Source organism: Trichoderma ghanense, assembly GCF_004382785.1.
Source record: "Trichoderma ghanense strain CCMA-1212 chromosome Unknown scaffold_27, whole genome shotgun sequence".
Lineage (NCBI taxonomy): Eukaryota > Fungi > Ascomycota > Sordariomycetes > Hypocreales > Hypocreaceae > Trichoderma > Trichoderma ghanense.
In genome coordinates this window covers 110,475-124,603 of record NW_027395690.1, presented here as the reverse complement: position 1 = coordinate 124,603, position 14,129 = coordinate 110,475, and the positions used below count along the sequence as shown (strand labels likewise).

General features: G+C 57.2%; 4 protein-coding genes across 4 annotated transcripts; 2 read left to right on the top strand and 2 right to left on the bottom strand.

The window, feature by feature from the left end:
* Window positions 1-55: 55 nt before the first annotated feature.
* Window positions 56-5,104, top strand: CCMA1212_010577 (Villin-1; the record flags this gene model as incomplete). Its single annotated transcript, XM_073707615.1, has 3 exons — window positions 56-191; window positions 573-4,678; window positions 4,733-5,104. The coding sequence occupies 3 exons, from the start codon at window positions 56-58 to the stop codon at window positions 5,102-5,104; spliced, it is 4,614 nt and encodes a 1,537-aa protein (XP_073553888.1).
* Window positions 5,105-5,907: 803 nt separating this feature from the next.
* CCMA1212_010576 (putative 1-acyl-sn-glycerol-3-phosphate acyltransferase) lies at window positions 5,908-6,896 on the bottom strand (the record flags this gene model as incomplete). The annotated part of the gene is made up of 2 exons (XM_073707614.1): window positions 5,908-6,098; window positions 6,179-6,896. 2 exons carry the CDS (start codon window positions 6,894-6,896, stop codon window positions 5,908-5,910), a joined length of 909 nt encoding a protein of 302 aa, XP_073553889.1.
* A 1,433-nt stretch (window positions 6,897-8,329) lies between these two features.
* On the top strand, window positions 8,330-10,322 carry CCMA1212_010575 (Protein LCHN; the record flags this gene model as incomplete). Its single annotated transcript, XM_073707613.1, has 3 exons — window positions 8,330-8,727; window positions 8,790-9,124; window positions 9,184-10,322. The coding sequence occupies 3 exons, from the start codon at window positions 8,330-8,332 to the stop codon at window positions 10,320-10,322; spliced, it is 1,872 nt and encodes a 623-aa protein (XP_073553886.1).
* Window positions 10,323-11,144: 822 nt separating this feature from the next.
* CCMA1212_010574 (Translocation protein sec63) lies at window positions 11,145-14,038 on the bottom strand (the record flags this gene model as incomplete). The annotated part of the gene is made up of 5 exons (XM_073707612.1): window positions 11,145-11,305; window positions 11,365-12,964; window positions 13,030-13,341; window positions 13,474-13,530; window positions 14,030-14,038. 5 exons carry the CDS (start codon window positions 14,036-14,038, stop codon window positions 11,145-11,147), a joined length of 2,139 nt encoding a protein of 712 aa, XP_073553887.1.
* Between the last annotated feature and the right edge of the window lie 91 nt (window positions 14,039-14,129).

Sequence of the window (14,129 nt, the reverse complement as noted above, 5' to 3'; positions counted from 1 at the left end):
TTGTCAGCAGCCGTCCACACGCAACGGTAGAGAAGTTCGGCCAGAAACGCCCACCATGTCGGACGAAGTATCCCAGTTCCTCGAGCAGGTCGAGCGCCTGCGCGGGCAGCAGATTGAGGACGATGAGATGCGAGCCCGGGAGCGCGAGGAGTTTCTCGCTGCCAAGCGAGAGCGCCAGGCTAGGAGAGAGGGTGAGTCGCCTTGGTTCCCTACTGTTGCGCGCGCGCTTGTCACGATGCCACCGAGAGGAGAGAGCAGAGAGCAGAGAGCGTCAGACGGGTGTAGCACCTTGTTGCCAGGTAGCTACCCGCTTGGCGTGGCCTGGTGTGTGGTGTGGTGTGGTGTGAAGCTCTCAAGGTTGGCTTGTTGCCATGGTGTTCTTTGGCAGGCCTCTCACGCATCCTTTATTTACTTTCTCACTTTTTGCTTTCCTGCGGCCGTCGTCCAACCCCCTAGACATGTGCCCATCTGTGCTGCTACAGATGCTGGCCCTACGCAGCGAGCATTCTTCTAGATAAATCCTGGGACCTACTTCACTGCTGAAACAACGCTGACCCGCCCCGTCTCTAAAGAACGCGCCCGATCCATCTCGCCGCAGAAATCATCGCCTGCCAACACGCCGTCCCCGCGTCTGAACCGGCGTACCGTCAACCTCTCCGACTCGCTGAGACTCGACTATTCCGCCGGCGAGTCCTTGGATAAGCTGCGTGAGCGACCGACAGACTCAGAGAAGCCCCTGGAGACGGATGCACAGGCCGATGCGATGTCATACTCCACCTCGACGATGAAGGAGAACGAGGCCCCTGAGGATCTCGACGCAAAGCGGGGCGATGATGCCGCGGCTGCCTCCAGAGCCTCGCCTCTCGCATGGCAGCGCCGGACGAACCGGTCAAACAGCCGCCCGCTGAGCATCGTCGCCGCTCAGAACGCAGCGCAGAGCGCCACGCACAAGTCGGATGTCGAGGGCCAGGAGGAGCCTCCATCCCCTACACAGCCTCTTTCCAAGGATCAGATCGCCAAGAGCCTCGGGTCCAAGGATGCCTCGTGGTTCCGTCAGACCGCCGACCGAGGCGCAGACTCCGCAGCGTACCGACGCAACCAGGTTGAGGATGACGATCGGCTCGACATGTCGTCCCTCAGCGCCCAGCTGCCCGGCATAGCCGACAGTCCCGCAGAGCGCCCTACTTCGAGGTCTGGCGAGAGCACCGTTGGCAAGCTTGCAACCCCGTTCACGCTGAATCCCCCCAGCTTCGACAATCCCACCTCTGAGAAGCGTGAGGCGGAATCGACTGCTCCCACGGTGACTGGTCGGACATCTCCCCTGCGCACGACCTCGCCAACCAAGGGGATGGGGGGGTTTGTACAGAGCGCAATGATGAAGAGGAGCGATAGCGTGAAGCGCTGGTCTGTTGTCAGCCCGCCTGGACTGACTCGGCCTGAGAACATGGCGGCCCATCGCGGCTCGATCGACAGGGGCGTGCCGTCAAGACCCCAAAGCATGTTCATTCGGGATCCGCCGACAATGGCAACGACGCCGGGGACAAGCAGGCCGGCTTCGCGGCCCTCTTCTCGGCCAACCTCCCGACACGGGGAAAAGGACGGCAAGTCATCCGAGACGAGTCCGCGAGAGAAACGTCCCAAGACACCCACATCCACGAGCCCTCCTCAGCCCCAAAGACAAGAGAGGCAGGAGCTTGATGATGCAGCTCTTCCCATGTCCCCATCCAAGACAATGGAACCCCGACGCTGGAGTCCGACCAAATCAAGCTGGCTCGAGAGCGCTCTGAACAAACCGGACTCGCCCAAGGTTCCCCCGAAGCCGGCATCCTCGCAGCAGCCTGCTTGGATGGTCGAGCTGAGCAAGAACAAGGCACGTGCGGGCAATCCCACAGCAGAGCCAAGCAAACCCGCGGGCCCCTCTCACAAGCACCAAGTTAGTATCGATGGGCTTATGAGGTCCACGCCAATGGGTTCGAGACTGAACCTCAACACTACTGGGCTAGGCGGAATCTACTCACCCCCTGGAACACACTCAGTAACTGCTCGCTCGTCGGTGCAGAGCTTTTCAACATCGAGCCCGATGTCTCCCGGGCCGGAAAGGCCAAGGTCAAAGTCGAGAGGCGCTCTCGATCAAGTGAGAGAGAGGCGAGCCGAATCCCTGAGCTCTACCATCAACCCGCTAGCCGCCAAGGTCAAGCCCGATGCTCCGCCAAAGAAGGACTTGGATTTCCGCGCGAACCTGAAGCCGCGAGCTGCCGAAGCGCCAGCCCCCAAGACCCAGGAGCCCGAATTCAAGAGCGTCTTTGGCACTCTTCGCAGGACCAAGACTCAGAACTTCAAAGCACCGGATGAGCTAAAGGACAACATTCTCCGCGGCAAGGCGGCTCTTAACGCGACTGACGGGCCACAGAAGTCGGTGATTAGGGACGAGTTCAAGGACGCCATACAAAAGAAGAGAGACGATTTCAGAAAGTCCCAGGCCGAGGGATTAGGAGTCGCCGCCTCGACGCGCATCGACAAGCCCAAGGCTCCCCTCCCCGAAGGACTCGCCATGAGGGCTGAGCTGGGCAAGTCAGCGGCAGCGCTCCCGCAAGATGCGCCTCCAGAGAATCGAACCCCATCCGGTCAGTCGAAGCAGCCCGAGTCATCAAGACCAGATCCTCCACAGAGAAAGTCAAGTCAAGTGAACTTGGCCAGACAGTCCAACCCATCCTTGACTCCCACGAAGAGCCCCTTGACTGAGAAGACCAGCCTAGAGAATGCGGAACCCGATACGCCCTCCCGGACCGAAACATCAGCGCACTCTTTGCCCAGCCTTTTGAAGAAGAAGAGCGCTCCAGGAAAACTCGGCGGCCTGGCCGATCGATTCAACCCTGCGCTTGCCGGGATGCTGGCACGAGGACCACCGCCAGCATCTTCCGGCAGCGGAAACCGAGCTGAAGAGGCTGGACAAGGCGGTGGAGATGTCCAGCCTGCGCAACCGGGCCCTCAGCTGACACACATGACTAAGAGTCGAGCGCGTGGCCCGAGGAGAAAGGCCCCGTCCAACGTAGGCAACCCTGCCGCCGGTTCCGCAAACGCGCCGGCAGAGTCGTCTACAGTAAGCCGACAACCCGCCCCCTTTAGAAAGCAGAGCTTCTCTGCGCCCATCGAAGAGAAGAAGCCTGCATTTCCACTCACTCAGGCCGCGAAGCCCGATGTGCCTTTTAAGCTGAAGCCTGTCGAGTCGAGGAAGATTGAACTTGAGAGTCGACCTGCAGAGCATGTACCTCCCTTGACTCTTCGCAGACGACCAACGGAGCCTGAGATTCCGATCAACAAGCTATTCCAATCACAGTCGCCGCAAAAGCCGGAGCCCGAGGCGCCGAAGAAGCTTGACCTGAAGCGCGTGTCCAAGATCTTTGAGCAAGGAAGCAACACGACAGCGGCGGCAGAGACCCCCAAGACGCCGGGCAAGCTCTCACCCCAGAAGACTGGCACATGGTCGCCGGTCAAGGCTGGAGCCCCTGAGCCTGTCAAGGAGCCAGCAAAGCTGACCCAGCAGAAGACTGGTCCAGCGAAGCTGACGCAGCAAAAGACTGGTCCATGGTCTCAGCCGAAGAATGTCGAGGCGCGGTCGTCTGCCACAGATACAAAGGCCTCGACAGTCAATGCTGCTCCCGAGCCTGTTTCGGCTGCCGTGAAAGCCCCAGTGCCTGGACCTAAGCCGTCTTCATTTAATGGGCAAGCAAAGGAGGTCGATGCACCTCCAGCGTCGTTGCCGCCTGTAGCGGCCTTGCCCCAGTCGCTGCCCCAGTCGCTGCCCCGGGCACAGGCTGAGCCACCGATGGCATCGCCCACGCGTCCTCAAACAGGCCACGGCAGCGATGTATCGGCCATACTCCACGACTTCTTTGGGCCCCCATACGAGAAGGTGCAGTGCAATATCGATCCCGCTGACATCCTGACAAACTACCCGAAGTCTGGCTCAAAGGGCAAGACGCTGTCGTTCCACATGTTCCAAATCGATGGAGATGGCAAGCAAATGATTGTGCCCGCTTACCGCGAGCGGATTCTCTTTGAAGAAGAGATGTACGTTGCCGGGCACAACTTCACCAACGACGCAGGATGGAAGGTGCGCGAGGTCTACTTCTGGATCGGCGACGAAGTCCCGGATGAAGAGGAGGACATTGCGGAGGCCGTGGCTCAGCAGGAGGCAAAGCAGCTGGGCGGCAAGCTGATCAAGATCAGGCAGGGCAAGGAAACGCCCGAGTTCCTGCAGGCGCTCGGCGGCGTGGTCATTGTCCGGAGAGGCTCGAGCGCCAAGTTCGATTCGCTTGCGCCGTCCATGCTGTGTGGCCGACGCTATCAGGGCCAGGTGGCATTTGACGAGGTTGACTTCAAGACGGCCAGCCTCTGCGCCGGCTTTGCCTATCTGATCACCCACTCCGGCAACTGCTATCTGTGGAAGGGCAAGGGCAGCGACGTGGATGAGCTCGGCTGCGCACGCCTCATCGGTATGGACTTGACGGCGACTGGGCAGCTCATTGAATACGACGAGGGCGGCGAGCCTGCGTCCTTCTGGGCGATGCTGGGTGGCGAGTCGAAGCCTCACTCGGCGGATCACTGGAGACTGAAGCCTAGCTACGGCAAGTACAACAGCAGACTCTTCTGCGCCGACGTAGAGTCTAGGCAACAGGTGAGCAGCCTTGTCGCTGTCATTCGATTTGCACGTTACTGACAAGTTTGTTAGATCTATGAGATCAGCCCGTTCAACCAGGCCGACATGTCCACGTTCAACATCTACATCCTCGACGCCTTCTTCGAGATGTACATCATCGTCGGCTCCCAGGCCCAGTCCCAGTACGCCTCCTTCCGCACCGCCCTCGACTTCGCCCAGGAATACGCTGTCCTGGCGGCCAGCATGGAGGACCGCCCCTTTATCCCCATCTCGACGGTTGTCCTCGAGGGCGTGCCCCGGGACCTGAAGCGAGTGTTCCGCAAGTGGACGGACGAGCGGTGCCCGACCCTCCTGCAGACTTCTTCGACGGAGCCGGGGCTGAGGAGAGGGCGCAGTCTGAGGGTCGTTCCTCTTACCCAGGCCATCTTGGCCTTGAAGGAGTAAACAGACGTTTGTCTCCCTGTATCTTTGTGGTAGCGTATAAGGTCGTCGTGGAATTGTTGGCTGTGTATATGAGCTTTGGCTGTTTATGAGGGAGGGTCTCGAGAGCCTTGATTTCCTAATAATGTGTGGTTGAGGTAGACAAAAAAAGGGCGGGCCACAAAAAGAGACAAAGGAGAGTCGGCGGCATCCGGAGTTTGGCAGCTTCGTTGTTTCAAAAGGGAGGCGTACGGGATAAAGCGCATGTGAAGCGTTTTCTAGACTTATACATTATTTCCTTTCTCTTGCCTTCTTTATATCATGTTTGTTATATGAGTGCGGAGCTTCGATAGACGGAGGTTGGAATGTGCTTGAAGGACATGGGATGAGATTGTATGAGTGTTGATAAAGAAGTACCATGAAGACTATCTTGTGTTATCCAGAATATAGGTGCTATAGGTGGATGTTTTGTTTCGGGGAATTTCAAGGGTATGGATTTAAGACTGACCTCGCATGTCAGACCAACACCCTCCTCCTCCTTGCTCTACTTTTAACGTCTTCCCCCCTGTTTTCCTGGTTTCGCCGTGTAATGTCTCCGTTCCGTCCAGCAGCATGCCGTATCTATTCTAAGGTTAAATCATCCCATCCCACCGTAACCCATCTTGTGCCTTTCTCTGATTTCCTTTCTCCATTCAACAAAAGTAGTCGATTCCTCATCTATCGCTCATTGCATCAACCTGTCATGTTCTATAAAGTATATTAAACGCTTTCATGATCTAAGCTCTCACCCCAAACCTCTCTCAACGACCGTTCCAATTGCTCGTCATCTACTTGCTAGCATCAACAGCGGTGCTCCTCCCCGTCGCATTGCCGTTGAGAGACGCAGGAACGGCGATGGGTTGGCCGCGGGCTTTTTCCGTGAGGCTGATGAGTTCCTTGAGCATGAGGTCGCGGGTGGACTGGGTGAGCTCGTCGACGTCGGCGGAGGTGAGGTTTTTGGTTTCGATGGGGGGCAGGACTGAGAAGGATGTTGATGTTAGCCATTTTTTCATCATTATCGCACCATGTGGGAAAAAAAAAGGGAAAAGTATAACATACCCTTGACGGGAATCTTGCCCGCGTTAAAGACCATGCCCCTAATGTACAAGATATGGCTGTAGTTGGCCACGACGACGGGCACAATCGGGACGCCCGACTGCACGGCGAGATGAAAGGCGCCCTTCTTGAAGGGCAGCAGCGTGGGCTCCTTTGCGTAGCTGCGCGTGCCTTCGGGGAAAATGTAGACGCTCTGCCGCTTCGTCTTGATCTCCGCGGCGGCGCCGTCCATGGCCGAGCGCGCGTCCTTGCTGTTCTTGCGATCGATGAAGATGGTGCCGCTCAGGCTCATGAACCAACCGAGGAAGGGCATGCGCTTGAGCTGCGCCTTGGCCGTGACGCTGCAGTACTTGGGGAAGATGGCGCCGAGCATGAGGACGTCGAGCTCCGTCTGGTGGTTGCCGATGAAGACGGCCGGGCGGGTCGAGCCGAGGTAGTCGTTGGGATCGTCGACGACGAACTCGACGCCCGTGGTGAGGCGCATGGAGTAGTGGAATGCGCGGGCGACGGCCCACTGGGCAATCTGCTGGCGGCCGACGAGGGTGAGGACGAGGGAGGCGACGACGCCGTAGAGGGCGCAGGCGACGAGCGTCATGTAGGCGGCCAGGGAGCGGGCCACGAAGGCCGCCTTGGGGACGGCGAGGGACAGCATGTAGAAGGTGGCTGTGAGGGCGACGTAGCCGGCGAGGAACTTGGCGATGGCGGAGAGGAAGAGGACCATGGTTGGTTTTGTTCGTTGTTGATGCTGCTGCTGCTGCTGCTGGGCAGGGAAGATGCACGATCGCTTTCGGAGGAGAAGCGCCGAGAGTCGAAAGGCGAGAGAACGATAAGGTAGATGGTAGCTGATGACGAGGAGGAAGAGGTGTCGAGGCTGGTCCTGCTACAGTTCCATGCTCCTGTGTCTGAAGGCCCGAGCTGTCACTTCCCTTTGCTGCTAGATGGAGAAGGAGAAGACGAAGAAGAAGAAGCGTAGAGAAAGCCGGCGAAAGCAGAGGCGTGACCAAGGCGGACAAGGTAGAACCGAGGGAATCACAAGTGCAAGCCCCCCAAAAGTTGCGACGGCACGGGAACTAAAAAGACAAAAAGTAAAAACGGCCAGGAGTATCTTTTGTTGGAGAAAAACTGGCAGCTTGTGGCTTCGAGTTGGTGTGTTTCTCGAACATAAAGTATCAGCTACCTGCAGGATGAGGCGGCGCTGGGCGGCAGAGGCAGGTACTCGGGAACCGAGGGAGGTGGTGGGATGGAAGGTGGGATTTTTGAGCCAATGACGTTGGGGAGGAGAGTTGAGAGGGGCTGGTTCTGGTTGAGATGGGGGGATGTGATTGGTTGGAAATGGCAGAGACTGGAAGCGTGGGGGGGGGAGAGTGTTTGATTTTGGGGATGAAGCACGTTTTGTTGCGACTGGTTGTCCTGTGATAAGATATTGGACATGCCAGGCAGCTGATACGGCTATGGAGCACTTTGATATTCCAAACCTTCATCTGATAGACTCATCTACAAGAACTATCATGCTATTCTAGGTAGTTGAATCAGATGCTGCCCATGTCCTCCCCAAATACCTAACAGCATCGTCAACTCCATCACGTGATCTAGATTGCCTCTCTCCTACCCTGGAGCAACCCGGATGGACCCATGTTCTGCTCGATCCACCCTCGGCTCATGTTGCAAGCCGCATCCCTGTCAGCTCTGATCTGTCTACCCAGACAGGCCAACCCGCAACATGGCGACGCTCGGCTTCTGAATGGCGGTTGTCTCTCTCGGCACCGGCAGCTCCAGCGAATCGCGGCATCTCTCGAACTGCTGCTCTGCCTGAACCGCTGCTGCAGCTTCAGCTGGTCCGTCAACCCCCAACCTCTTGGGCATCAAAACCATCTGCTGCTGCTGCGTCGCTCTCCATCAGTCCACTTTTTGCTTCAATTGCCGCCTTGCGTCTACCTACTCTTACGCCGTGCTCCATACGTACATACATGCTCCGTTCGGCCGCATTGCATGAGCGATCGATTGCCTTGCCGACGCAGCTCTGCTCCATCCCCCGCGGCCTCTCGTCTGCCATCTCCAGCCTCTCGCATGAGCTCCGTTCTCCTCGACTCCGTCCAATCCATATAATGCTCTGAGCCTCGTTGAACCATCCGACAGCCATATCCAGAACCCGCCATGGCCCCAGCTCGCCGAGCCCATCCCTCCTCCCTCTCCGTCCCTCCTCCTCCCGGCGCCCTCGTCGATCTTCCGCCCATTGCCGCCCTATTCCTCATCGACTTTGACGTCAAGGCCGGCTACACGATTGCCTGGAAGCGGGCCGCTCCGGGGCTCGAGCTGGAGGGCGTCGTCGAGTACAAGTCGCTGCCGTCGGGCCTGCACACCGTGTCTGACGACCTCATCTACTTTGTCCACGATGGCACCCATGCCGGTCTGAGCGCATTCGTCAACGAGCCGTGCGAGGAGGAGGAGGCCCGCCATGCGCGCATGATTGCCGTCGGCATCCTCGTTCCTCTCAGCTACGGACGGCTGGGGCGCGCATGGAGACATGCCGAGAATCTGAAGCAGATGGCGGCGTAAGTAGAACCTGTATCCGCTCCACGCTGGAAGGTCCCCGTTGACATGGTTGTTGTACAAGAACCCTCGCCAAGAATCGAAACCAGACCGAAATCCTACAAAAGTACTGGGACGCCAACAAGGCGAAAGAAGGAGAGACCTTTTCGACCGTCAACACGCCCATCTCCCCCCTTCCGGACCAGGTGCGCAAGACGCACGGCAGAAACTCGTCCCTCACGGACGGCGTTTCTCTGTTCCAGCCCGAGCACAAACTATCACCCTACCATCCCGCCTGGAGCTTGGCCGAGCTGCTGGACAGATTCGGCCCCCTGATCTTCCCCATTCACCGGGCCGCCTTGCTGCGACAGCGCATATTGATCTCTTGTCACGCGCCGGTACATGAGGTCTGCAACTTTGGTATGTAATTCCTGAGATGCAGAAGAACACCAAGACGGGAGGCTGACGGACTGCCCAAGTATATGACATCTCCGTCTTATCCAACGTCCCCCACTCCATTGCAGACGCGCTGCCCACGCCCTCTCCGCCTCAGCGTCTTCGACCCCTATTCAACATTGGCGTGCATGACATATCGTTTCTCATGGATGACCTCAAGGCCTCTAAGCGAGACCGCAGCGATGCAAGTGCTGTAGGCGACGCCGACGAATCGGGCTCGGGCTGGATTGCCTGTACCACGGACAGCATCCTCGCTACCAAGGACGCCCTCTGGGACATGCTCATCACAATGCCGCCAGACCACTCAGAAAATGCCAAGGAAAAGGCCTGGCCGGTTGTCGAGTATGCCGGCAAGAAGGTCGTCAAGGCGACGCAGCGTGATCTCCGTCGCTTCAACGCCCTGCGGACAGGCCTCGCACGCCTTGCCGCACTCGCGCCCACCACTCCAGGCCAGGGCCCTCCGTCTCCCGCATCCGAGGCGTCACAAGTCAGGCTGTCGACCAGCCATTCCTCGCGCGTCGTCAAAGACGAACCGTACGGCGGCGCCGACAACCTGGTCGAGCCCGTCACCTGGGCCGCCTTTGCCTACAACGGCTTCATGTGGTGGGCCAGCGCGGGCGAGCAGATCCGCTCCGAAGAGCAAGAAGAATCGACGCGCGACGCCGCTCTCCTCGCCGACTTGCTGGCGCCCACCAGCCCCCGAGTGGCCTCCATGTCGTTTCCGCCGGCCCCTTCATCGCCTCCCCTGGGAGAGCCCCTCAGCAGCTCCATCGCCTCGCTCGCCGGCCGCCGCGCAGGCGTCGATGGCGAAGCCAACATTGAGCTCGCCATCATCACCTACTTCCATCGCCTCACCACGCAAATGCTCTCCGTCGTGATCGACATTGTCGACGCCGCAGACGAACCATACCGCGACGACACCACCACCGACGGCGAAGACGACGAGAACGACGACGAAAACCAAGCGCTGGTCCCCAACGATACCGACGAATCAGAACTCCCCATCATCACCATAGACAGTCGGTCCATTGAGGAAATGGGCCTCGACGTCTGGAGCGCCAGCGACGCCCTCTTCGTGCAGGAGCTCGCGGCCGTGTACTTTGGGAGACGGGCCGTCATTGAGGGGAAAGGCGTCGAGGTCTGTGGCGTGCGGGTCTGTTGAGCTTCGGCTGACGCTCTCCTTGCCTTTTCTTGTCTTTTTTTTCTTTTTCTCTTTAACTTCTTTGGGTTTCACCTCTCGTTTTGACGAGATGGATGGGCCTCTCTGCTTTGATGATTATGTGATCGATGAATGAATGGGATCAAGGAAGAGTATTGTCCCCTTTTTGTCTTTAAAATTATTTTGCGACGATAATGATGCGAGAATGCATACGTAGTACATAGATGTAATACAGACAGTGTTCACACACACACACACACACAAACAACTTAACTACCCCATCATCTTCAACTCGGCACTAGGCTCACACACAATCAACTCCAAACTGCCTCACAGCTTCAACTTCGCATTACGAGCTTCGCCTTCAACATAACTTCCTTCACACGCTCAAGCAAATATACAAATAGACGTATAATATCATCGTCATTTCAATCCCCCCCCGTGGATACCAAAGTGTAATTCCAACCACTACCATGAATCTACGTTACCAAACAACAAAAGAATAAACTAGGTAATACAAAGTGTAAGAACTTACGACCCAACACGACAAAATTCCCAATAGCCGCTGAATAAAGACAAAAACTCCATGCCGGCAGATAACGGCCTCCCCGAGCCGGTTCCCTCGTGTTGCCTCCCGAGTATAGCTCAGAACGCAAGATCAGCTTGCGCTTCACTATGCAAGTACGTGGTGGTGCTTGAGCCAAATTTTCTCCTTTTTTTTGGTCGCCAAAAAGACTTGGCTTTTTGTGGGTTGTGTTGATTTTCCCTTTCCAGCTCTAATAAAACATGCTCCTTGACGATTTCCATCAGCGCCAGGGAGGGCTTTCAGCTCTCGTCTTCCGTGTCAGTGTTGGTGTCACTCGTGTCATCCTCTTCCTCGTCCGTGCCCGACTCTTCGTCAGAGCTCTCCTGTTTCCGCTTGGGCTTGGTGCTCTGGCCGACGGGTTGACCAGTCTTCAGCGCTCGCATCTGTCCAGCAATGGAATCTACACACACACGTTAGCGCATCATTCTACTTGGTCGAGGTGGCGAACGAGCGTCTTACCTTCTTCGGGCTCGCTGATATCATCTTCGGCATCCATCTGGGCCGCCTTACTGGCATCTTCGACCACGAGGGTAACCTCCATCTTGGTATCGAATCCGACGTAGGAATCGCAGATGACGTGCATGCAGAAAGTGTAGTGACCGGGTTGGGGGGGAGCGGCGAATTGGGCCTTGAGAGTCTGCATGTTGAACGTGGGCTTGCCCTCCTCGTCGAAGATGGGCTGGTCAAACTTGTCAAAGGTGAAAGGGGGGACCGCCATCTTGTCTTGCTTGGAATCGCTGAGGAAAGCGTACCACTTGGGGGAGTGTTCGCGAGCGTAGTGAGGAGCAAAGGTCAGGGGTGGCAGAACAGAGTTCTCTTCAACCGAGACAGGCTTTCCATCAGGGCCCTTGATCGTCTTCTTCTTGCGTCCCATAAGCGCGTCCAAATCATCTTCGGCGGGGTCCACGTCCTCCAGGGACAGCTCGTCAATAGGCGGGATCGACTCGGTACCCGGTGGGATGAAGCGGCCCTTGATGACCAGTGTAACCAGGGATGAGGGGATGATGACCTTCTCGCCGGTAACCTTGAAGAATGCCTTGGCAACGCGAAGATAAGGAAGCTGCTTGCCAACCTTGATGGCCTCGTTGTACTGCGCTTCAGTGAGGAGATCCTTGCCGATAGCTAGTCGTCTTCGTTCAGCGTCGGGGAGGTCCATGAATTGCTGCACAGTGAGATGGATCTTCGAGTCGCCTTCAATAGCCGCGGCAACCTTGTCGGTGATGTATGGGAGCTGGAGCAGAGGGGAAGACTTGGGGGAGAGAGCCTGGATGAGATGCTGGTTCGCTTTGAAAGATCCCGCAATGGGGCCAATGCTGCCAAAGGCCAATGCAATCGCGGCAAAGGACTGGTTCAGTGTTCGGGCAATCGCGCCGACCTCGTACTTGGCCTTGGTCAGCGCAGGGTCGTCAAGCTCGACACGGCCGAGGTAAGCCCACAGCAAGGCAAGCACCTTGCGTCGCACGCCGCTATCCAGATCCTCAAGCTTCTCCTTGTCCTTGACAGAGAAGCCACAGGCAAACGGTGCGGTTTCACCGGGGGCTGTGATGCGAGATTCGACCTTGGACAGGCCAGATTCGGCCTGGTCTCCCTTGAGGATGTTTTCAAACTCCTTGCCGGTGCTGAGGGCGGTGATGATGCCACCCTCGTCGATTTCCTCGTTGTAGTGTCTGAACAGGCGGTTGGCGCTTTCCATCAAGACGCCTTCCTTGGACATTCGCTTGGTTCCGTACCACCATGAGCCAACCATATAAGGTAGCAGGACGCCCATGAGCCCAGTGTAGAGCAGAATCAGGTATTTGCCGTTGCCTTCCGCGATGATGAACTGAGGCAGCGCAATGCCGATGCTGAAGCTCTGCTTGCCATCGGGGTGACCGTATTGAATGTAGTTGTTTCGTACTTCTTCATCCGTGAGGGCTTGGTATGCTTTCGTGAGCTCAACATATCGGTCGTTGAGCATCTCCGCCGTCTCGTTCTTGGAGGGATCGGGTCGGACCTTGTCCGGGTGGAATTTGACGGACAGCCTCTTGTAGTGAGACTTGATTTGTTTTTCGGTAGCCGACTGCGTTGATTTGAGTGTTAGCTCTCTCGTCTCCCCGCCACCGTTCCTGCCCGCCTCTTCCTTACCTCTGAGATGCCCAAGATATCATAAGGATTCCAGATCTTGGGGATGATCTTTTGCGTCGTCACGATGAGATACACCATGCCCGCCATGAGAGCCCATCCCAGGACGACAAAGATGGCGCGCTTGATCTTGCGCTGCTTCCTCTTCTGCGCCGCACGCAGCGACGCTACGACGTCGCCATGCTTGATGGTGTAATCCGACGAGATGCGCGGCGCAAGCGCATCGTTGTCGGTGCTCTTCCGGAAGAGGCTGTACGTCAAGGGAAGGGTGACCAGGCCGGTGACGGTCAGGATGAAGAAGGGGAAGAACTGGCCCTGCAGCGAGAGAGAAGAAAAGTTAACCACCTGGTCAGTCATCGCCAGCCATCATGCTCGCAAGCTCAAGCCCACCTGGGCCAAACGCCATGCCGCACACGGAAAGGGAAACCAGTAAACATGTCCACATACCTGTTCGTCGTACGAGTAGTCTGAGCTCATCTTGGCGGCCACGTCGAGCTCAGCCGGCTCGAGTTCAAGTCACGTCGCAGGATGAACCAAAAGGAAGAACCGGCGGGCGATGCTTTGAAGCTGCCCTCTTTTCAAAAAGTTGTCCTGCTGTCCTCTGTTAAGCAATGGCGAAGGCGCACGAGCGGCAGGCCAGGCTCGGGCCAACTGGATAATCCGGCTCCCCCACAAATCCGGTTCCGCCACCGTGTTCAAAAGGAACGTGGAAGCGCCACCAGCAGCGGCAATAAGGCAAGAAAGAGTACGGGCCACGCTGACGGCACACAGGCACCTTGTTGCCGCGCTGGGGCGCTAACGCTGACCTGTGCGTTAGTGGCTTCGACTGCTGTAAACAGTGACGCTTGGCCGGGCTCCCCTCCAGCTGCTTACATACAATTTCTCCGGCCGGGAAGACCACTAAAAGAGATCCAAATAGGTGTCTCGTAGAATCACATGGATGCCACCAAGCAACATACGTCTCATCTTCCTCAACTCACCGAGACAAAAGATGTGTCCTTACCGCTGGCATGCCCTTTTTGAAATGCTACTCGCTAAGTGTATTGTACAACTCATACTGATGACATCTAATACGCCTCGATCTACTCAGTCTAGGTACTCCA